The 23,550-nt window shown below is 37.4% G+C and overlaps 4 protein-coding genes across 7 annotated transcripts; 2 read left to right on the plus strand and 2 right to left on the minus strand.

Moving 5' to 3' along the window:
• Positions 1-868: 868 nt before the first annotated feature.
• On the minus strand, positions 869-6,894 carry LOC119998302 (DNA repair protein recA homolog 2, mitochondrial). Its single transcript, XM_038845597.1, has 8 exons — positions 6,692-6,894; positions 5,768-5,828; positions 4,762-4,979; positions 3,836-3,923; positions 2,883-3,055; positions 2,003-2,149; positions 1,793-1,918; positions 869-1,518 (listed from the first exon to the last, which is right to left on the minus strand). The coding sequence occupies exons 1-8, from the start codon at positions 6,779-6,781 to the stop codon at positions 1,213-1,215; spliced, it is 1,209 nt and encodes a 402-aa protein (XP_038701525.1). The 5' UTR covers positions 6,782-6,894; the 3' UTR covers positions 869-1,212.
• Positions 6,895-7,790: 896 nt separating this feature from the next.
• On the plus strand, positions 7,791-10,865 carry LOC119998343 (protein FATTY ACID EXPORT 1, chloroplastic-like). 2 transcript variants are annotated; one of them, XM_038845643.1, is made up of 6 exons: positions 7,791-8,042; positions 8,381-8,603; positions 9,161-9,328; positions 10,236-10,297; positions 10,360-10,400; positions 10,507-10,865. In XM_038845643.1, the coding sequence occupies exons 1-6, from the start codon at positions 7,923-7,925 to the stop codon at positions 10,598-10,600; spliced, it is 708 nt and encodes a 235-aa protein (XP_038701571.1). In that variant the 5' UTR covers positions 7,791-7,922; the 3' UTR covers positions 10,601-10,865. The 2 variants fall into 2 exon arrangements, with proteins under 2 accessions (XP_038701571.1, XP_038701572.1); XM_038845644.1 differs by having other exon boundaries at positions 7,793-8,042; positions 10,236-10,282.
• Positions 10,866-16,140: 5,275 nt separating this feature from the next.
• LOC119998308 (cytokinin dehydrogenase 9-like) lies at positions 16,141-18,805 on the plus strand. The gene is made up of 5 exons (XM_038845605.1): positions 16,141-17,109; positions 17,431-17,558; positions 17,658-17,918; positions 18,014-18,276; positions 18,362-18,805. The coding sequence occupies exons 1-5, from the start codon at positions 16,338-16,340 to the stop codon at positions 18,681-18,683; spliced, it is 1,746 nt and encodes a 581-aa protein (XP_038701533.1). The 5' UTR covers positions 16,141-16,337; the 3' UTR covers positions 18,684-18,805.
• A 135-nt stretch (positions 18,806-18,940) lies between these two features.
• On the minus strand, positions 18,941-22,161 carry LOC119998309. 3 transcript variants are annotated; one of them, XM_038845608.1, is made up of 3 exons: positions 22,096-22,161; positions 20,742-20,880; positions 18,941-19,537 (listed from the first exon to the last, which is right to left on the minus strand). In XM_038845608.1, exons 2-3 carry the CDS (start codon positions 20,776-20,778, stop codon positions 19,182-19,184), a joined length of 393 nt encoding a protein of 130 aa, XP_038701536.1. In that variant the 5' UTR covers positions 20,779-20,880; positions 22,096-22,161; the 3' UTR covers positions 18,941-19,181. The 3 variants fall into 3 exon arrangements, with proteins under 3 accessions (XP_038701536.1, XP_038701535.1, XP_038701537.1); XM_038845607.1 differs by having other exon boundaries at positions 18,941-19,558; XM_038845609.1 differs by lacking the exon at positions 22,096-22,161 and having other exon boundaries at positions 18,941-19,624.
• Between the last annotated feature and the right edge of the window lie 1,389 nt (positions 22,162-23,550).

Below are 23,550 nucleotides of genomic sequence, written 5' to 3' on the forward strand. Positions count from 1 at the left end.
CCAAAGGCACATGGGAGACTTTGTGGAGTTAACTTTCCTTTGTGGGCTTCGGCCACGTTCTCTCCGCATGGGTTTCGGCCCTGTCTTACATGTCATTAGTGTGTTGGCGGCTCGAGTTTAGAGCTGACCTAACTGTCCGGTGGGTTGAAAAATTCTCAATTACCCAAAAAAATAGTCAATTCTAACTAAAAGAATTGTAGCCCCATCTTGACTTGGATGGTGTCCAATGCAATTAATCTTAAGAGTGCTTGGAATGGGATTTCTAATGGAAGTTTGAAGATCAATTGATCCCATAAAACTTCCTGTCTAAATCACAGTCAACCCTTCTTGATTATGGTCCTTCAATTCACAATGAATTGAGAATGTGGAAAATTGATTTTATCAATTGGTAGAGATGTGATAAATATCAAAACTGAGGCATCTCCCAAGAAATTGCCTTCTCTTATTGATTATCTCAGAAGACTTGACAATAAAGGAAAAGACTGAATCCGTGGAAATTGTAGTCAAAGTGGAGCAATAACTGATTTTAGCTTCAGATTCATAGATTAGGTTGCCTGGCTTGGCCAGGTGACAACCACAAATCATGGCAAGATAATTCAATAATATTAGCTGATTCAAAATCTAACAAGAGAGATGTCTCTGTCCGTCCGATAGGATAGTTGGTTGAGGCCCCAATGCAAAACACTTGGAAATAGTTGTGGGAACTTAAAATCGAACTCCCGACTTCTAACAAGGTTCTTTTACACCTTAAGTTTTCGGAGAAAAAATCATCATAACAGAGATGCCCTATTGAAATCCACATGCTAATCTTGATTTTGGGTCTTTTTTGTTTTGCATTTTCATTCTTTCAAAACATTTATAAGAACGCTTTACCAATTTTCGACCATAAATCTTATTACAAAACTAGTAATTGTTACTAAATCAATAAAATTACAAGGTTCTGGTTTTATGATCAAGTAAGCAACACTAAACTACACAGGAAGTTTTGAGCTTCAAGCACAAATTCCCTAATTGAAACATGCAATTCAATGGTTCATCCATCTCACTGCTCTGTTTACTAATTGAACCAAATGGCTACTACAACACTAGAACTTCAAATCTCACCATTGATTCTCTCATATCATCCACCATCATTGTCCAATGTTGTTTCTGCGTCGTGTCGGCTTGTTTGGAAACTATCAAGCTTTTGCAGAAGCTCGGAGAATTGAAGAACTAAAACTCAGTCCATTTGTGTGCATTTCTTTCGAACAACTTTCTCCGTACTTGTATAACAATGTTATCAAGAACGCAACTGTTTTCCGTCAGGTACTGCTCAGCTGCAAGTGTATCACTGAAAAATTCTCCGTCGATGAGAAACTTACTTCCTTCTTTCCCTATGATTCCATGTTCAGAAGCCAAATCCAAGACCTCAGATGCACCGCAAAAGCCTTTCCCGAACGCTAATTTCAGTTCAGCCTTTTTCATTGCAGGTGCCAGTTTATTCTTCACGACTTCCACGCAAATTCCTAGACCACTTATCTGAAGAACGAGAGAAATTACGGGAAGAAATTAAAGGAAGTCGGAACAGTTTAATACAGAAACTATAGTATGGAGTCGGGTAAATGATTGTAACATAAGATGATAAAACAGGTTCAACCAATGATAAGATCAGAGACAACATAGAAGGTGAAAGCACAACTTCTCATGCATAATCCCAAAACATCTGTAGCTTTTACCAATGGTGGTGCTTTAGAGAGAACATTTCAAAAGCATACTAATCATCAATTAGTATAGAGTCTATAGACAGATTTACCGTTTCCTCCGTCTTGAGCAATCCCGTCCGAATCATTCTCAATCGCACGGCTGAATAAAATTTCAAGGCATTTCCGCCAGAAGTGACCTCTAAACTTCCAAAATTTTGACGAGGTTTTGATCTAACCTGCAAGACAACATTTCCTAAACAAATTAATAAAAGGATTTCACAACAGCCATTAGAGTTCAAAATGGGTTTAGAGCAGCCAACCTGATTAACAAAAACAATAAGAGTTTGAGAGCGACATAGTGAAGAATGAATTTTACGAAGTGCCTGGGTCATTATTCGCGAGTGTACATCTCCATTACGGTAACCTATTGAATTATCAAGTTCATACTGAGGGACTAGGGCAGCAACCTGTGAAATCAATTAAGCAGAAGATTAGTACGTATGAAATTCAGTAAATCATTAAAAAAAATGATAATGGTAACCTGATAATCAAGGAATGATTATGACTGATGATTTACATCTATGAATATGCATCACATGTGGGCAACCGCGAATTTAAGAGGCTTAGTGACATCTATGAACGATTATCATGTATGAGATTCACAAGTGTTGATATGCCTAAAGTCATTAACCAGATCCTAAGGATGCTAGAGGACAGTGAACCATACAAACAAGCTCCTCCTGCAGGGGAACGATGAGAAGCTTTTTAGTAGAGGAGACTCTCGATATTATGATAGAAAAACTGTAAACATACACTTATTAAACTACAATTTCTAAAGTAGTAGTAAATTTCCAAAGTCATGGCAATCTGGATTCCACATTCTACTGATACAAGTTTGCAACTGCAAGCAATGGCAGTTGCTACGTAAGCCTTTTGTCATGTACATAATGGGAACTTAGTATACAAAAAATGGCAAGGACAGGAAAGGATACACCCTCGGAAAAACTCAAATATCCACAGAAGACCACATTTTATACCATAATAATCAAACCATGATTCCAAAAACTAATAAATTGAACATGAATCATAAAAGACTAAATAAAACAAAGCGAAGCGAAGCTTATAATAACACTAAAATTTGTATCTGTAAAAGATTAATTAAATTATCGTGTGTGCGTGTATTTGAGAAATATCACATACACTATCAACTACAATTACATCCGCAGATCCACTTTTGGTCAGCGTATCAACCACACTCAGCAAATTTTCAGCAGAACTTGGGCGTGCAATAAGAAGATTTTCTGTGTCTACACCCATGGATTCCGCAAGAAAAGGGTCGAATGCATTCTCCACATCCAGATATGTGCAACATCCTGTCAACAGGACAATTGAATGACGCTAAGATGATCTAAGATGACAAAGAAAAAAAAAACAGAATCTAGAACTACATGATACTGAATGAATCAAACTAACAAGGCAGCAAAAAAACTAATATTATATTAATCTAAGACAGTAACTAAGGAAATCCATTCTTAGGAACAAGGCAAATTTCCAATGGTAATTAATAAGAAGTTTTAAAATCAGTTGAGGCTAGAAATTACAGACCATTCTAGCAGAAGCCAGAAGGCCATAAAAAGATATTGATCATAGTCTGATTATGGTGTAAGAAAAGAGGAAGAAATTGAGGCAACCAAGAAAAAACCAAGCAAATAAAATGAGCAGTGATCAGAGAGAGGATTGGCTAACTGAAATGGTGGAATTTGTATCAATTTGCTTGGAGAAAACTACAAAGGGAAGGTAAGAGGCAATCAATGACTGAATGAGGCCATATTTCTATTTGAAAGTCTAGCGTATCCTCAATTTGTCGTCATTGCTTCTACTTTGGGCATAATAAGAAAATTCTTACCTCAAGTAAGGAGGGGGAATTTTTTCGTACTAACCTCCATGCTTCTAAGGAGGTTAGCAATTGACGTTTTATTTAGATCAATTAAAATTTGGGAAAGATTCCTGTTGTCAGCTTTGAAAATCTGGCTTAAAATTTCTTATAAGAAAACAGCAAGCTTTCCGTTTCTTTTTAGAACCAACGTAGGGAGTAATTTTGCATTCATTACTAGTCAGTCACAAAGAAAAAACAGCAGAAAACTAGCATGCACCTCCAAGCTTTTGAGCTTCCATTATAATATGAAGAGCTAATGTTGTCTTTCCAGAAGCTTCTTTCCCATAAATTTCAACTATTCTTCCCTGCGGCAAACAAGGCAGATTGCATGAATGCTACAACATAGTTCAGTACTTTGCAGACCAAATTAACATGCATGAGAACACACTATATAGCTAGCTTAACAAACATGTTCATCAAGAAGCAGCCAATGAACTAAATTTAAACCCCTTTTTATATTATGATCAGCTATACTAAAGATTTCACAGTGAAATTTCCAAGTCCTAGTTTTGCAGTTACTGCAAAAGGTAAAACACTGTATGAAAATATAAAGATTCCAGTGGACTGAAGTAAAACAACATACAAAATCAATCAGCCTTCTTGCCAAAATAAAAAATAAAATTACAGACTAGAAGATTCGGGAAACATGGTAGACATAGTCTGGAAGATAAGATTCAGTTAAATGATATCAATCCTTCATCTTGAACAGCTGCATTAGAAATTTCCAGAGCAAAAATAACGAGTGAGAAACAAACCTAGTCAACCTAACTTTAAAAATAGGCAATGTATTCCCCTATCATGATCGCTGAATGTATTCCCCAATCATGATCGCTAGCAGCTACAGAGAATACCTAATGGCCTCTAACCTTAGTTGTGTTGGGAGTTACTTGAGATGAATTGAGTTAGAAAGACCAATTTCCAGCTTCCAACCAATTAGAGAGGAAATGATATATAGATGGGCAGTTCAGGTTTCACTTGCAAATAGGCCAAATTAGTCGAATTAGCAGAGACATTGAAACCCACAATCTGACATCATTTTCAAACTACTGTCTCTAGAAAGCCACATATTTAAACAAAAAACAAAAACTGTTTGCTATAGCGAAAGTATAGCAACAAAAATACAAAATTTTGCCAGTAGATCACCTTTGGTAATCCTCCAATCCCAAGTGCTAGATCAAGTTTTAAGGAGCCTGTAGATATCACAGGAGCATGCCGAGAATTGAAAAACCTCTGCAGAGATAATTTAGACTCTTTACCAAATTCATCGGCAAGCTGTGTGAGAGCTGAACGCAATGCGGTAGCCTTTTCTGTTGCTACGGCATCATCTTGGAGTTCATCACACTCAAAGTCGGAAACTTCCACTGAAAGTATTATACATATGCAAAATATAAACACCAAACCACTCATACAAGACCAACTGAAAAAACATATACAATGAGAGAACTTTGATGGCACACTTTAAGTAGCTACTAGCACTGGTAAAGTTTCACCACAACATTTAAGCAAGAGTCGGGAAAGTTCAGAACAAGTAAACCTGTGTCTGTCCGTCAAGGAAATTTACAAATAGAAGTGATATCTTAGACATAGGAAACACTTTTTCCTCCATTACTTGCCATGAATTTGAAGACAGAAAAATGCAAGTATTATTAGGAACAGTTTTTGGTTTTCTTTTTAGTAAAACAATAACACATATCAGATTAAGGGGCACCAAGGTGGTACAAACCTAATACAGACCTACAGACTTACCTACTGGAGATAGAATCTAAATCAAAGATCACAATTTCATCCAAAACAGTACGGTCATGAAACAAAGTACAAAACCTGAACATCCATGTCAAAATATACTCAGCTTAAGAACATAATAGACCCAAATTTCATGAAGTTTAGGACAAGTATCAGTTGCCAATAGCACAATTATATTTAAGATGACATCTTCCAGTTTAAAACTTTAAATGGTCTTGCGCAGAGTTGTTATTCAAAGAATCAAAGCTTACAGTATTAACTACATGACACCACATCCCAATACTTGCCATGTATTTTAAAGTTCAGTTGTTCTTCCGAAAACAAACAAACATTCAAACAAGTCTAAACCTGCAAAGGAGGGAAGCAGGGAACAGAGGGCAGAGTGAGACAATAACCTGAATATTACCTAAAGAGGAAAGATTACAGTTTTTTCTCTCAAAACAAATGCTTTGGCCCCTTCTTCTGTTCTGGGGAAGAAAAAATGTAAAATGAGTTACGGAGCAAAGAGAGAGAAAAATATTCATGTAGTTATCCATACCACAATATAGTTTTACACAGAAGAGAAGACAAGAGAGTGAGGAGGGATGGAGCACTAAGCAAGAAATAGAACAAGTTTCACTAGTCACTTAGGTTATAGTCACAATATTACTAATATTTGCAAAGCATTTCCAAAACCAAAAATTGGCCTGTAATCAGTTAAATTCCCTACTGCCAATAGTAGTTAAATGGAAACTTGTGTAAGATTCTTAAGGTTAAGAATTCAATCAACAGATGGCATTAAAAATTGCTTATAGACCATCTCCCTTTTCTTTGCTTATAAATTAATAGGCTGCTTATCATTCAGAGAAAAAAAATATAGTAGTAGAAACTGTCGAGGGAATAACCTGGCAAGCAGTTTCCTCTTATTTTAGAAGGATTATATGTTCTGTTCAGTACTACCTTTTGTAACATGTATTACATCCTTCTTCAATCCATCTTTATGAAGAACCAGAGCCTGAAATTCTTTTTCTTCATTATTGTTCTTTGCACAATAATGTTAAATTTTCATAACCCTGAAACCGTACCTAATTGAAAAGCCTAAGCCTCCTAAGCAATGAACAAGGGTTCTCACAAGCAATAACTTGAAAGAACATAACTTTACTGCTACCACCGCAAAACCCATCAAGCAAAATCAAGGAATTCGAGAAGAAAACAAGACAAGAAGCCGATAAGAAATGAAACTGTAAAAACCCATAAATTATTTGGCCCAAAAATTTGTTTGCTGGACCAAACGGTAGAAAATAAAAATAATACATAAACAGAAAGAAAAGGAAAAGACAGAGAGAAGAACCTGAAGTATAGAGGAAAGACGAGAGCCTCTGAGAAAACTGATACGAAGAGACTGCACAAGTGAAGAAGAAGAAGACAAGTGGAGTGCCATTGCCCTCTCTACAGCCAAGTTCCCAGTTGCGTGAGTAGCGCCTCTTGGCAGTGGTTCCCTTCCCTCCTTGTCTCGTTTGCTTTGAGCTCGGACTTTTGTCTTTCCAGTGGTAAAAGAAACCCAAGAAAATTATGATAAAAATATTTAGGCCCTCTTGGGCTTTGGTATTATTACTGTGTTCTATTTTTAACAAAAAAAAAAAAAAAAGCATTTTGTTTGTATTTTTTTTTTCGTTTTTATGTCAAAATTTTTAGAACACTACACACAACAAACTACTTTCTTTTTCACACAACATGCGTACCAACCATTCTCTCATTTTTTTTTTTTAATTTTCGGGTTTGGTCTAACCCAAACTTTGGACATGGGTTTGTCTCGAGCTGAATTTTGGGCATGGGTCGGTCTTGCGTTGGGCTTCAGACCCGGGCTAAGCTTTAGACCCGGGCTGGGCTATAGGTCCGGATTGATCCTGGGTCGAACTTCAGGCCGGGTCAGTCCCATGCTGGGCTTCTAGGCCTATTCCATCCTGGGATGGTCTTTGTGGGCCAAGTTGATCTCGAGCGGGGCTTCCGGGTCTGGTCTATCCCGGGACAATCTTAGGGGTCGGGACAGACTTCAAGATCGGATCTATCCCGGGATAGTCTTCAAGGTCGTGTCTGTTCTGGGACAGTCTTCGGGTTCGGGTTCGGGTTCGGGTTCGGGTTCGGGTCCGGTGATGACTACACCATCATAGGATGGGCAAGATATAGCACAAAGGCAGGTAAGTCATATGATTAAACAGTGATAGACATGTTTCGGCAATTAGGGGTAGAAGGTCATGTGCGTAGTTCGTACCCGTCGGTCGCCGAAAGGATAGGCCTGGTCGCTGAAAGGATGGGCTTGGTAGCCCATGGGCTTCGCTAGTGAATCGGGCCTGGCGGATCTTGGCTCGGCTAGTCTGGATTATGACCCAATTTTGGTTTTCTGAGCTCGCTTTGACCAGACGTGTTGACTTCATGTTGCCGCGAAAGTAGGCAGGTTAGTTTTGGCCACTACTGCGAGTCGCGAGAGACGTTCCCATTAAAGAACAAAAGCAGAAGCAGCTGCTACTTACCTTGTCTGCGTTTCTTCGATCTCGATCGAGATCAGCTGTCGGTATCTGTCAATGGAAGCTGCGGCTGCAACTGTATCTCCTCAGCTCTCTTGCTTTTCTTCCTTTAACCGCAACAGCAAGTTCCAGCTCCAGAGACAATTCATTTTAAGCCCCACTTTTCGTCGGCCGAAGGTACCGCTGGCTGCTTACTTTGCTTCAAATAAGAAAATGTTTGGTTGAATTTTTTGTTCCAAAGATCAGATGGGAAAATTTAATTTAGCGCGAAAAATAGGTAACTAATCATGGGTACTGCAGAAAATGTTGATTGAGTGCAAAAAGGTAGAATCTTTGATTGCGGGTTTCTCAATTCTCTGGTTTGTATGCTTGTCTGTGTCTCATTTTGCATATATAGACCATAGTAGCTGTCGTTGGTTTCGAATTGAGGTCTTTTATCTGTCCATCAATGATCAATGGTTTATTTTACTTTCATGGATCACGTTGAACTTATTCTAATCAATGGAATTGTCCAGCTATCCATTGTTATGAATGGGGAAGGGCGCGGTATGGAAACTCCAGGGACTAAAACCACTCTTAGCTATTCAGACGATGCATCATCTAATTCATGGCCAGAAGAGGCAACAAAGTATTCGAGTGCAAAAGAAGTTGCTGGTGATGAAGCACAAGAGTCTGGCATTGGCCTGGAGCCAAAGAGGGCAGCAAAAATCCATGATTTTTGTTTTGGAATTCCTTACGGTGAGTGTGTCTGTATTTGTGGTTTAGAATGTCGACTAGGAGGTCAATGTGATTGTCTTTTCTAACTGTGAGGTTTCTTAGAATATTTCAATGAATATGGTTTTATTACAATCAATTTCATCAAATTGTATCGTGCCTTTCTAAGTACGTGAACCAACCATGAAAACCTACTTGTCCGTAAGATGATAATAAATGCAAAAGAATGATTCAAATTTTAGGTATAATGTGGTGTTTACTTCTCATAATGTTATTAATGTTATCATTCAGATACAGTTGAGATCAAATAGGCCTTTTTGTCCTACAAAGGAAATGTGTGTCGAATAACTGACACTTCCCCTTGAGAGGTGGGGAGGGGGTATTTGGAGGTGAGTTGAAATTCAAACAATGAAGCTTGAAACTTATTAACTGTTTGAAGGAGGCAGAATCAAAGGACAAATATGTTTGTGGAAATTAGGCGGATTGTATTTTTCAGTAGTAATATGTTTGATCATCACCTTCACCATAGTAAAAGAATTTATATACCAAAAACCAAATCTCTTGTGGAACTTTTGTACCAGGTGTCTTTGTTCTAAGTGGGGGGCTTATTGGCTTCTTATTCTCAAGAAAACTTACGACTCTAAGCACTGGGGTACTTTTTGGAGGAGCCTTGCTGGCACTCAGCACCCTCAGCTTGAAGATCTGGAGGCAAGGGAAGTCCAGTTTACCATTTATTCTGGGACAAGCAGGTAGGTAGATTAATGTATGTGTTGAAGCTCTGTTGGATTGGTATCACAATGATGCTTTCCTTATTTTTAATGTGATTGGGTTTCTGTTTTCTCAAGGTAGTTGATCTTCATTTATCAGAAACTTCAATTCTGTGCCTTAAGAGACAGGGAAATTGTAACATGTGGCCTAGTAGGAGGTCACTGGTTCAAACCTCCGGAAACATTCTCTCCGCATATTATGTGGGGGAAAGGCTACATACATCTTGCTTGTTCTGCCCACTGTGAGAGTCTTGTGCACTGAAGTTGTTTACTCTTTTTTTTTAAAAGACAGAGCTTATAAACTTTACTTTGGCCAGCTGTTTGATAATTATATTTTGTTTTTCATGCATCGAATGGTTCATCAAAGAGACATTCTTATATAAGCCTTTGGTAGTGCCAATTTGAGATTATACTTTGCCAGTTTCTGGCCTCCTTTAACGCCCGAACAAAATGAAGACTGACATTGGAATGTGTGTGCAATATGCATTGGGTATGAATCTATCTCGACTGCTCTATGCGCATATACGCAGCTTGAGCCGCTCAAAAGGAAGGGATACATAAGTAAAGCACATTGCAATTGCATAAGTCTGATATGAGATTGTAAAATTCACTGTCAAGACCATAGGGTTGAGTTGTTCAGACTTGTATTTGCAGCTTCCAGTCTGCAGCCAAACAGAGATTTCCTGGTCATTGAGCCTATGGGACATCCACGAGCTTATATACTGCAGGGAATAGAATGAATTGATTTACGGACAGTCTATGCATGTGCATGCCTATGTTCATGTGTGTTTGCATGCATTGTGTGAAAGAATTGTAAGATTGAAAATGACAAAATAATACCATTTTTCTTTCTGAGCATGCCTGATAGTATTTCTTCCTGAACTTGCAGCACTTTCAGCGGTCCTTTTGTGGAAGAGCATTCAGGCCTACTCATTGGTAACAATTGCATTGGTAAAATTTATCTTTATGGTTAGTTGATTTGTTCTTTGTAATACCGTGTTCTATCATTGCAGTCAAAGAAGCTAATCCCGAGTGGGTTTTATGTTGCCATAAGGTACTGTACATAATGCGCAATTTATCAACCAAGATACCTTGGCGTTTATGTCCCATTCAAATGTTCTCAGTGTTTTGATTATTTACACTCTACTTACGTTTCACAGTGCTGCAATGCTGTTCTTTTATTCATACGTGGTGATCTCCGGAGGAAACCCACCGCCAAAGAAGTTGAAGTCGTCCGCTAGCGTTGCATCATGATGGGAATTCTTAGAACTGTGGAAAAAGGGGATCGCAAGCACATGGTTAATGTCTTCATGGTAGCAGTTAACCTTTGGTGGTAGTTCCAGAGAATGTACATTTTTGTTGCAATATTGCCTCCAAATGGGTAGTCTAGTAGTTTGATAGGTAGCATAATTGCTCTCTATTGCTTGATGAATATGGAATAAGTCTGCTGAAAGCCGCAGAAATCGTCGAAATTATGATATATATTGCACTGTTCTTTCTATAAGATTCATTTTTGATAGTCCTTGTTTTCACATTCATTGTTGTGCAAAGAATCTCGGTTGCAGAGTAACATACATGATGTAACTCACTGAATTTTTCCCTGGTCCGTATGCTCGCTTTCTGTTTATGACTCCTAGGGATTGGGTTAAGGAACAACATTTGTTACTAATTTGGAAGTATGACCTAGTATATTATGCACTTCACTTCTTTTTCGGGGCGATTTGGTATTTAGCAACACTGAGCTCCCTCGTCGTCCGGTAGCTCGCCTAGTACCAACAGGCTCACACACTCCATTGATTGACCTCTATTCAACTACCTTTTCCATTCCTTATTTCCTACTTTATTTCAAGCTTGACAAAGAAAGATTGAAAATATACAGACTCAGCAATGACAATGCAAGTTCTTGTACAGGCTAACCAGTACAATGGGCATAGTGTTGACTGAGCTACTCTTAGCCTTTTTGACATTTGAACCTAAAAAACAACCCACAAATGAAAACGAGAGTTTCTGCTGTTAGGGTTTATGGGAGCACCACCACCTTTTAAACTGTCATTTCATGAATCCAATACCAAAAGTACTCTTTTTTTTTTTGTTGTTGATAAGTTACTATCCTTTCTTTTGTTTGAATAATGATGGCTGAAGTCTCTGTCACAATTTGTGGAAAATTACATTATTGGCTACTGGTTTGAAGAATGAAGATGATTAGTAAACTAAACCCATTAATGTGAGTGCAAACCCCCCCCCCCCACCAAAAAAATCAACAAAATAGAACTCTTAAAAGGGTACTTTAATAAAAACAAACAAATAATCATTTGGGTGATAGTCTCACAAAAGGATAGATTGATACAATGTAAATCTCTACCCACCCGTAACATAACAAATAGAATACATTTGTCCGTAGATATAACAGAAATAATTCAGCATTTGTTTCAATATATGTGATCAGAGTCGGTTAGGATTGTCCTCTTGCGATCACGTTTTGAACTTTAGCCCAACTTACCTTATCTTAGGTGAAAAACTTTTGCGCATGAGGACTTGACAGCCCCAATTTAAGCTGATATCGAATGTTCAAAAGACACGCTTGTATAGTCTCATTTTCGTATATAAAAAGAACAAACCATGTAAACACCCAAGAATTTACATTCGCTAGATGATAAACTTTTGTGCGCATAAACTTGAAGATCCAAGTCCAAAAGGACACACTTGTATAGTTTTGTTCTCGACTATAAAAAAAAGAACAAACCATGTAAACACCCAAGAATTTACAGACAGCTAAATTCGAGCAATTACCTTTACAAAAAATGAAAAGAAAAAAAGAAACCCCTTACAATAGTTCACAATCTTTAAACTTCAGAGGAGTCCATTCATTTCATTAAAGGTTTTTAGGGGAGAAACCACATTACAATATTTTAGTGTAGGTGACATCATCTTTCACAAATGACAACCCAAATTCAAGCATTCATTGAGACCAAGCATTTCTCATTACATAACTGAAAATGAAAGCACAAATAAGATTTAAGGTCACCCCACATGTCAACATCTCATGAGCCACAAACTGGAATTCCTCAACCACCATTGTAATGCAATTAATCTGATATCCTTCAAATGAAAGTTGTTGCTCCATCTTCACATTCCTGCATCTCTCTACTCACCATCTGTCAAAAAGGGACCCCCCCCCCCCCCCTCCCATCATATTCAGTTCAAAGTTTCTAGACCAAAAAAATATGCAAGAGGAGAGAAAATAGTCAAATACACCCCTTCAAGCCTTAAAATTTCACACACTTAAGGTTATTGGGTTTACACCTAACTCTATGTATCACATGGTAACTCAATGAATGGGCTTCCCCAATGAGAGACAACTGCAACTCAACATTTAAAGGAAGAAACAAAATCTAGGTTTTAACTTAAAGTTGGTAGCATTTTTGACTTGGCTAACAGAGCACATGGTAAAAAGCATGTATAGAGCTGAAGTAGGCATCTTATCCTAATTTGAGGGGACTAGCTCTTACAGGAGCACTCTCTCTTTAATGTGACCTAGCATGTATTGATCATCACCATGATCAAAACCAAAAATTGTAGCAAGAGTTATAAATCATGTTAACTACCAACAGATTGCAGGATATAAAACAATATCAGCTGAAAGTTACAAGTTTAGAACTGTCTCAAGCTCTCTTGGGCGTCTACAATGAGCACCACATTCTATGGCTTCTGTTTTCCTGCTCAATGCTTATATTTAAGTCACTCCTATGCCTATTCTGCTTCTACCATCTAAAACAAGCATGGCCTATCTCCCTTTGATTAGGACCAAAAAAATTATGATTCCACACTTAGCTTATTGATCAGTGTGAAGGCGATCGCTATCTACTTCTCCGAATAAGTATATATGGGGATAGGGGGTTTTAAATCAAAGAATAAGACAAAGAAAAAGCATACTATTTTACTGGAGAATAGAGTACCAGACTCTCCTTGGCGTTAGCATGAAAGGGGTTCAAAAATTCATTTTTTATAAGGGCTAAAATATTTATTTTGGGCTTTTGACATACCTATGGTGCAAGCTACAAATCATCAAGATAATACGCATGGGTGCTACCCTAGTTGAGATGGTACCTCTACCACCCTCGCCCCTTCGATCAAGAGGTCCATGTAAATGTACTATCCATGTCAGTATCTAAGGTATCAAAGAACAGCAAATTAGCTCAAGAAATCAATATCCAAATACTCACACTTGGTGCAAGATATCATGTACACAGAAGGGAAGTTTCCTCTAATGCCCTTAATTACTTCTGCTAATCCAGCTCAGTATTTTCAAAAAAGAAAAAGAGGAGAAGAATAATATCCATAAACACAATCATGCTGTTCTTTGCATTTTAATCAATGGAAAACAATTATTATAATATTATACATGGCCTAACCTTGTCCTAGGTCTCTATAGGCTTGGTCTCCTTCTGCAGAGCATCAAACAATAATTTAATAATTTTCTATTAAGTGAATGAATTGCTTAATTAATAATTTAATCCGTCTGCTTAGATCTTGCTTGGAATATTGAGACCAAATCATAGGCTTTTGAGAACACTTTCCAATCTATCCTTGTATACGGCAAGCAAGTGAAAAATTGTGTCAAAATGACAACATTGATGGCAGCTTTTCTCTCTTTTTCGGATTATGAAGCACCTATCAATGACTTCACAAATTAAAAAAAGGCAGGGAATCTTAGTGCTGGCATCAATGTTTGGCTTTGGCTCTATAACACTTCAGAAATTAAAAAATTCAGGCAATCTTGGTGCTGGACTCTAGAACTGTCAACAATGTTTGGTTTTGGCTCTATAAGACTTCACAAAGTAAAAAATTCAGGCAATCTTAGTGCTGGACTCTAGAACTGTAAACAATGGTTGGTTTTGGCTCTATAAGACTTCAGAAATTAAAAAAGGCAGGGAATCTTAGTGCTGGACTCTAGAACTGTCAACAATGGTTGGTTTTGGCTCTATTAGACTTCAGAAATTAAAAAAGGCAGGGAATCTTAGTGCTGGACTCAAGGACTGTGAAGCACATATAAATGACTACCCCTATTTAGCATGAAAGTGGGTTACAATACTTTTCAGTCAACATAAAAGACATTTCATAATTGAAAATTGAAAGTGGAGATGGGAAAAGAAAATTGTCAAATATGTCAGCCACAAAAGAGGATGCAATGCAACACACACACACACAGACTTATTTGTCCCACCAAAACTAGCAAATTTTCAAGAAAATTAATAAATAAACAGAACTACAAGGCTCAGAATAAATAAAGAAAGATCTTGTGTCTAAAACATGTCTACTAGTCAGCATCTTAGCTAAATACTTATAATTCTGAACTGTAACATATAGCTGCAGCTTTCAACTAATGAGATTCTAAAGAAGTTTCAATCTTCCAAAAGCCCTTGACAAGTACAAATCAGCAATTAGGATTAACAGGTTCCCCCCACTTAACTTAAGGATGACAATGAAGTGACTAGTGAGCTAGGATTCAAATCTCCAACTATTTCTTTCACCACTGTTTATTCATTTGTAGGGCAAGGAATTTGCATTATGGGCAACTAGGAACTGGGATCCATAGTGGCTAGAGCATGACACAAGACAAGGGGCCAAATAAACACCAACCACTAAATTAAGTGATCATCAAGTCCATAGTCCATCCTCACAAATTCCACTGCTAATAATGAAACCTTGACTCAGACAGGCTGAAATTTTAAATAAATTATTGTCAGGAACACCAATAATTAGGACAAGGTACTTATCAAGACAAATAAAAAAAAAATAGCAGAAAGATCATAAAGCAGGAAGGTATTGAAAAGATGCTTTACAATGAACAGTATTTATGCGACAAACATATGTTTTCCCTAAAGAGGAGCTGAATTCAAATGGGTGCTCATTAGGTAGTCAATATCAAAAGCAAATGGAGTAATAATTTCCAAAATAGTAGTTTGTTGGGTACAAAAAAAAATGTATCAAATAAATATATATTAACAAAAGATAAGATAATTCTAGGGATGTCCAATTGCTGGGAATCTAGGACTCCAAAGGAATTCTAATTGGTCTTAGCTTCTTTTCAGTGTTCCCTTCATACAAACTGTCATCCCAGTGTCCACTCCCCCTCCTCTGCCAATGGCTTACCAAAAGCCAAGAACAAGAAATCCCCCAGGCCCCTACCCACCCTCAAGTCAGCTGGGCAATGCAAATATCACAGAAAGTAAAGAGTGGGGCCTTAGGCCTCAGAAATTCAGAAACAAAATGTTAGAACAAGACAACCAGAAGTTCTTCACCAACTAATATTGAATGCATTGACAAAAATATACGGAATTTTCATGCATATGATACACGTTTCAGAATTTGATATGATAATATTTGTTGATCCATAGGTTTTGGGGTGGACAGTTATTGATTTCTCAGAAATTTAAAGGTCAAGGTTTTCTACAAGGTAACCCACGTGATGATCACATGACAAGGGACCTACAATGATCCCTCCAAACTTAGCCTTATCAGCATCAAACCTAGTAGTAGTAGGGGCCAAGCCTAACCCACCATTCAGAAATTTTAGTTCCATCCTACATTTTCTGGAAACCTTGCATGGCTGTAATTTATATCGCTGAGAAAAATAATACCCACCTCACAAACAAATGAATTAGTAGACCAAGAAGTTTTTGAACAAAAATTTTACCAAGAAGTTTTTTTCCAAGGACCAAGAAGTTTTTCAAAAAATTTTCCTAGGACCAAGAAGTTTTTTTTTTAATTTCCAATTAAGTTTTTTTTCTTCTTTTGAACAAGAAGTGAGATAGAGAAAAAGAGCAGGAACTAAGGACCAAGGCTGTGTTGAAAGGACCAAGGCTTTATGTAATATCCACTTTCTTGTGACTTGCAGTAGCGAAAGCCGAAAAGGAGAGCTAGAATAAAATCCTCACACACACACAGTTGATAAAGTACCAGACAGTCTGCACTAGTCACCACTGAGTATATGACAGTTTTTTTCCTATGGCGCCCATTACCTGTGTCTTTAAAATGCCGTCTGCGCCTTTCATATTATTCTCACCTCTCTCTCTCGTTTTCTCTTTGCAAACATAAACAAAACCTCTCTCTCCTTCCCTCCTTGAAAATGGGGTCACCACCCTCTGGCTTTGCCAAATCAAAATTAATACTCTTGAGCTTTTTTGTAGTTATGTTCTTCAGTTCAAATCACTCATCTCCAACTCAAACGGTTCCCTCTAAATCGAATTCTTTCAGTATCCATTCCCCACTGAACAGTTTGAGCCTAAGTGGTTACTTCAGCTTTGAGAATAATCACCTCGAAGCCACGGACTTCGGAAACATATATCATTTCCTCCCATCAGCAGTGCTATATCCAAACTCAGTTTCTGATATTTCCACCACAATAAAACATATCTTCAGTCTGGGTGCTGCTTCCCCAATAACAGTAGCAGCAAGAGGCCATGGCCACTCCCTCCAAGGACAAGCACAAGCTCAAGAAGGCGTGATCATTAGGATGGAATCACTTCAGGAACCAAAAATGCAGGTTCACACTGGGCAGCTGCCTTATGTAGATGTTTCCGGCGGAGAGCTGTGGATTAATATCTTGAATGAGACCCTTAAATACGGGCTTGCGCCAAAATCTTGGACAGATTATCTTTATCTCACCGTCGGAGGCACTTTATCAAATGCTGGGATTAGTGGGCAGGCATTCAGGCATGGACCACAGATCAACAATGTTTACCAGTTGGAGGTTGTCACAGGTACGTAAACTGTATAGGCTATTCCGTACCATTTTTGTTATTTGCAGTTTTACCAAACAGTTGCCCACAGTATCATGATTCATTACACCAAGCTCGAAAACAAAAACCCAACATCTTGTTAGTAGTAATACCAAGGGCAATTGAGTAATTCCAACAAAGTCAAAAGGATGACAGCAATACCCTCCCCTACATGCTTGAATAGAACAAAATTGAACCGCTAAACAAAATGCCAAGAGAAATTGCATAATCAAAATTTGCCTGCCTTGCATGATCTATCTGATAACTATGTATTCAATAACTATATTGAGGCTCTGAATCCAGGAAGGGGAGAAGTGGTTACCTGCTCAGAAGAGCAGAACAGCGACCTCTTTTATGGTGTTCTTGGAGGGCTTGGACAGTTCGGCATCATCACTCGCGCTAGAATCTCTCTTGAACCAGCTCCAAAGATGGTAAAGTTCTCATCCACTTATCCAAAAATGTCACCAAGTTGCTGGTCTATCATCATAAGAAAACCTTCCTCTATAACATTGATCGATCTTGTATGACAGGTGAGATGGATGAAAATGCTCTACTCAGAGTTCTCCCAATTTTCCAATGACCAAGAGCATCTAATATCCGCTCAGAACTCATTTGATTATATTGAAGGATTTGTAATAATAAATAGAACAGGGCTTCTCAATAACTGGAGATCTTCCTTCAATCCCAAGGACCCACTACATGCTAGTGAATTCAGTTCAGATGGAAAAACTTTGTACTGTTTGGAGATTGCAAAATACTATGACCCGGACGAGACTGACATTATGAACCAGGTAAGACTTTTCCAAGAGTGGTGAGACATAACATGTCCAGCAACAAAATGCTCACTGCAACACGTTTTATCTCTAACCTCCAGTTCTTGATGCAGATAACTGAAGGCTTATTGTCAGAACTAAGCTTTATTCCATCAACACTCTTCCTGTCAGAAGTTTCTTATGTGGATTTCCTTGATAGAGTACACAGTTCTGAGATAAAGCTAAGAGCACAAGGGCTATGGGAAGTTCCTCATCCTTGGCTAAACCTTTTAGTACCCCAAAGTAAAATCCTTTACTTTGCTCAAGAAGTCTTCGGCAACATTATTACGACCACCAGCAATGGTCCCATTCTCATCTACCCCGTCAACAAATCCAAGTAATCGATTACAAAAAAATTTACAACTTCTTGTTTAATTTTTCTTACATTTCTTTTTCTCAATCTGTTCAAGTTTATGCTGCAGATGGAAAAATAGAACATCTTTAGTCACTCCAGATGAAGATACTTTTTACCAAGTGGCATTCCTAGCGTCTGCAGTGCCATCTTCGACGGGAACAGATGGCTTAGAACACATTCTAACTCGAAACCAAAAAGTTCTGGATTTTTGTGCCACTCAGCTTGGGATCAAGCAATATTTGCCCCATTACAACACACAAGAAGAGTGGAAAAAACACTTTGGACCCGGGTGGGCAGTTTTTGTACAGAGGAAACTGACCTATGACCCTTTGGCCATACTTGCTCCTGGTCAGAGAATCTTCAACAAGGCAGTTCCCCTCTCACCGTAATGGTCTCTCAAATAACCAGAAATTACAAAGGGGGAGGGGAAAAAGAAGAAAAATAGCAGAGCTTAAAGGCATGCGGACCATAATGCCAAGATGTAAATTATTTATACATTAGTAACACACTGCCTGAGTTTCTATATCAATCATAAGAAAATTGGACCGAATGCTACTTAACATCCATGTTAATTTGACTCTTAATATCCGTATTGATGTACCTCCAAATATCTGAATAAGCATAGCATGATTTTGAGAGCTCATGATGGTAGCCTGGAGCGCCCAAGCACATCATACAAAAAGGTACCTAATTTATCACATGAAATCTAGCATATTGGGTACATCTCGAGGAATATATCAGACTATACAAAAAAAGAGCACACAAAATCACGGTCAAGTAATACAGAACATATAATGTAGCACATAGAGCACGCTACATAGTCTCGTAAGCAGGAAATACCAGAAAGTAGACCGCAATGATGCACATATGCTGTAGCCACAAATGAACTACGTTGTCCTCGTTGCTTCTCTCCAGCCTAGACCTGGCCTTGATATCTCCTCCTGCAGTTCTTCATACTCTCTAGCATCACGGATTGTAGCTTCAAAGTCAGTTGAATCACTTGCAACAGGGAGAAAGCTGCCTATATCATCTCTGGCTCCCAGCCCACCAGCCTGTATGATGTCATCAGCTATTATGTGAGCCTCCATATTTACTTCTCCAGATGTCGGCACATTTCTGATAGGCGGACCTTGCAAAATAACTCCCTCATCTTCCCTATCAACCGCATTGACTTGTGTGCTTTGGTTTGAAACATCATTTGTAGCGATTTCTATATTGCTAGATCCAGTCTCTTCTTTGTTTCCTATCATGTTTTCATCCTTCCCTGGATTACCCAAAGCTCAGAAAACCTCATAGAAGAGGTATGAAGGCAGCATATGCATCTAATCCACTTGAATTGAAAAAGAAAATGAATGATATACAGATTATTAATCAAATTCACCACCAGTAAGAATGATATTTTAATGTACGCTTTGCCACAAATTGCAAATCACAACAAACAAGAACCTACTGAAAGATGTTTGAAAATTAGTTTCATTAAATAGACTAAGGATTTCCAGGAAAATTTCAAAACCTAAATAACATTGTGCACTCAACATCTTCATCATCATAGAAAGAGGGCAGTAAACTTATGGTCAAAGATCTATTTTTTTTCACTGAAAGTCTCTAGCTGTACATTTATTGTATTATACTTGAAATCAACCTAAATAGAACTCAAAATTTGAAGGGGGGAAAAACTGCATAGCATTTGAAAATAAAGTTTCATTTTCATAATAAACACGAGCAATCAATCATTTGCAGTTAATCTCACAAATAATGATCTATTACTAGACATCCCCTCAATCAAAAATGAATTTCGTCATCCCCAGACACGGACACCACCAACCACTGGCAGCCATCAACAAATTTTGGCTGTCACTACTAACCACACACCTTCAACCATCAAAAATCACCCCTTGGTTAAGAATAATAATTACTAGTGGTACACCATCCACCACCTTTAACCACCTTATAGTAATGGAAAGAAGATAGCGTCTTTGAAACCGTCAAAGATGACCCAAAAACTAACTATCATCCGGTCATCCCTGAAAATATTTTTCACTAAGAATACTCTAGCATTCTATAGCGAAAAATACATGAGTAACGATCATAAAACCCTTCAAAAAATGAAGGAAAAAAATAAGAAGAAAAGGTTTGTTCCTATGATCCTAGCATGCAGAGCTAATTCTGAAAATCCAAGTAAGAAGTTTTATAAACATTTGAAGAAAATTTTGGAATGGTTTTGACATAACCTTAGTGTACATCTACTGTCTTCAACTAAACAAAAAGTTGTTCACCACATAACCAACAGCAAAACTTCTCTGAGGTGTATTCTTCAGCTTGGAAAAGAAAGTGTACTTGCCTCAAATTGTTGTTAAAATCATCAGAATGAGTTTTCTAGATTCATAGAAAGAAGCAAAGACATCAAGTTCTGGCCAAAGATGTAATACAATTACGCAGGCCATTACCATGCAAAAGCACAACTGAGTCTGACTTGTCCTCCATAAGTATCAAACTGTGAACTTTGAACAAATACGAAATAGCTACTGCTTCTTTTGAATACCTTCCTCTTTCTTACCAATAATGTTCTCTGTTCGTGAAAGCAACCTATAGAAACAATAATTGCATTAAGATTAATTACAGTGCATATATCAACTGAAAAATAGGCCACTAAAGAAGGGTAACCACACAGTAGAGTGGAAGGAGGCAAATTTCCACACTTAAACTGAAATTTAACAATGTGCAGAAGAAGACTTCAATCCAGCATTGTTAGAGCACAACAAAATCATTATTTGGTAAAGATTTATCCGAATATTATCTTCTCCCTCTTCCATTGACAAATAGAGAATCTATGAATCCTTTGTGGCTAAAAGAAAACCTTTGGTTCCTTCTAAATTTTTAACAATGTGATTGCTCAACCAAAATAAAAGTGATCACAGTTCCATGTCCTTTATACAGAGAAACCCTGTCCATGAATCATGAATGTGTTTATAGGAAGACACCTGTATCGATCTTTTTGTTGATTCAAAAAAGAAAATTTATTGGAGAGGCACCAAGTAGGTGTTAAAAGTACAATACCTTTTATACTAGCTATCTGTCTTCTAATCGAATTCAATAACCCTTTTTCAACATAGATCTAAGGTTCTACAAAGTGATAAAAATTACCCAGTAAGCTTAATAAAAAATTTTGAAGAGCTCTGATCTACAATGGCACAAGCAATCGAAAACGTTCTATTGCCAAATAAGATAATCATTCCGGACTCCCATTAAAACCATATCTTCTGGACTCTCCTAGGTTTTCAAATAACCAAAATGAACCCTAACAGTTTTTCCCCAGGTGTCCGAGTTCCATAACATGAAAGCCAAGTTCATTGACACAAGCACATATCTCCACCTCAAACCCCAAAACCAATAACATTCTTCCTGCATAGGTTGATCCAGCAGCAATGAAATTCCCATTGTACACAAAAAGAAAAAGAAAAAGAAAAAAGGACAACAAAAAATTAGTCGTTGCAAAGAAATTCGCTGCACCGTAAAACAATACACAGACATACAAACCTCCGTGATTGGCAAGCGAGAAGCGTCTTGCACATTATAAAATCAAAATCACAAATGAATTCCATAACCTAAAAAATGGTGACAAGAGAGGGTAATTCCCACCATATAATGTAATACTTCTACTCTGTTGCTTCACAATACACGAGGAAAAAACGGAACGAAACTTTTCCGAAAAAACTCGGTTTCCCAGTTCGTTCTACTCCTCACATTCTACTTCACATTCACGGAAACCAGACAATTTTGCCAAGAAAAGGAAAGAGTTACCTGAGAGGGAGAGAGAGAGACCGACCTCGGTTCTTCAGTGTTGGCTCTGTTTTTTTCTCTCCTTTTTTCCTATTTGAAGGAATTTGTTTGTTTGTTTCTTGACACTTGTGAAGAGGGGAACAACTGAGAGTGACAGGTGGCTCGCGGTCCATGGGCCTTTTGTGAGCCCATGAAAAATACTAGGGATGTTAAAAAAAACCGTCAAAACCGAAATCGAAATGATTGGTCGGTTTTTTATAATACAAAATTATACATTTTTCCATTGAAAACCAAAAAAACGACAAAACCGATCGTTTGGTAGGTTATTTTCATGTCAAAAAAATCTCAAAAACCGACCGCGAACACCCATAAAAAATACAATAATGGGTGAGTTGTGTACGGGCCCAAAAAGCTTATCAGAAACTCAATCTTTTGTTGTAATATTATCAATTTCTATATATAACACGGAGGCTTAAGAATGCTTCCCCGTGAATTGCTGAGAAAAGCAAAGAAAGGGGTAAAAAACTGCCCCTTAATTATGAGAAAATCAATGTTGTTTCATAGATAACCAATTAAATGTGCATAAATACTATTATGAACAACAAAAAATGATAAAAAATGTAAAATAATGAAAAGTAGCGTCTAAACAATTAAACAATCATAATCATAATCATATAATTAAGATAAGTGTATTACAAAATACTGAAGTGCTTTAGAAACTGTCACATCTGCTTCTGTATGGCTCAAACTCTTGCCACATGTAATAAAATAAAATGGAAGTTGTGTTAAGAAACGTTTTCAATCATCACGCCTTTTTCGCCTAATGTGATCAACCATATATTACAATTCAATAATGTCATGTTATATATAGCAGTGCTATTATCTTGCTACTGGATGTACTCACATTATAATTAAAATATTTGTGAAGTGTATTGCACTTCAAACTTGGTCACTTTTAACAACATTTTAGTTTTATCTTTTAGTCGCGTGAATAAATGGGGACACATATTTTCGCTTTGTTGACGCTACTGAGTACTCAGGTTTAGAATGGAATTCATGATTTGTCAATTTACTACTATGCATATAATGTTGTCCATACACATGTTCTTGGTGACTTTTGCCACTTTGGAGAAAAAAGCAGCGCAAATAAGAATTGCTAAACTCTAAGCGTATTTTTTTCCTTACGCATCAAATTTTTTGCTCCCTCTTATAAAATTATTTCTTAGCACATTAAGAAAAATGTATTATAGTTATTTGTTCATCTTACAATTATCTCCATTTTCTACAATTCAAGCTCTGTTGTTCACCATAGTAACAAGGTATCGAAAAATTGGCAAAAATCTTTATTTTCCTAACTAATTATGTGCCGCACGAAACGTGAGCATGCAACTAGTTTTATTAATTTTACAGACTCTTTGATGACCATAATTGTTTTGAGAAGAAAAATAGACCATAATTAAATCATAAATTTTCTAA

Source organism: Tripterygium wilfordii, chromosome 5 (genome assembly GCF_013401445.1).
Source record: "Tripterygium wilfordii isolate XIE 37 chromosome 5, ASM1340144v1, whole genome shotgun sequence".
NCBI classification, from domain to species: Eukaryota; Viridiplantae; Streptophyta; class Magnoliopsida; order Celastrales; family Celastraceae; genus Tripterygium; species Tripterygium wilfordii.

Bases quoted from the DNA above. Each gene is read 5' to 3' on its own strand.
- LOC119998302 (XM_038845597.1), bottom strand. From the start codon at position 6,781: ATGGCACTCCACTTGTCTTCTTCTTCTTCACTTGTGCAGTCTCTTCGT. The intron at 4,980-5,767 runs GTAATATTCAGG...TAATACTTTCAG, and splicing joins CTGTAATCTTTCCTCTTTAG to TGGAAGTTTCCGACTTTGAG. The intron at 3,056-3,835 runs GTGCATGCTAGT...TCCTGTTGACAG, and splicing joins GGAAGCTCAAAAGCTTGGAG to GATGTTGCACATATCTGGAT.
- LOC119998343 (XM_038845643.1), top strand. From the start codon at position 7,923: ATGGAAGCTGCGGCTGCAACTGTATCTCCTCAGCTCTCTTGCTTTTCT. The intron at 8,043-8,380 runs GTACCGCTGGCT...GGAATTGTCCAG, and splicing joins CCACTTTTCGTCGGCCGAAG to CTATCCATTGTTATGAATGG. The intron at 8,604-9,160 runs GTGAGTGTGTCT...CTTTTGTACCAG, and splicing joins TTGTTTTGGAATTCCTTACG to GTGTCTTTGTTCTAAGTGGG.
- LOC119998308 (XM_038845605.1), top strand. From the start codon at position 16,338: ATGACAGTTTTTTTCCTATGGCGCCCATTACCTGTGTCTTTAAAATGC. The intron at 17,110-17,430 runs GTACGTAAACTG...CTCTGAATCCAG, and splicing joins CCAGTTGGAGGTTGTCACAG to GAAGGGGAGAAGTGGTTACC. The intron at 18,277-18,361 runs GTAATCGATTAC...TTTATGCTGCAG, and splicing joins TACCCCGTCAACAAATCCAA to ATGGAAAAATAGAACATCTT.
- LOC119998309 (XM_038845607.1), bottom strand. From the start codon at position 20,778: ATGGAGGACAAGTCAGACTCAGTTGTGCTTTTGCATG. The intron at 19,559-20,741 runs GTAATGGCCTGC...TGGGTAATCCAG, and splicing joins CTCAGTTGTGCTTTTGCATG to GGAAGGATGAAAACATGATA.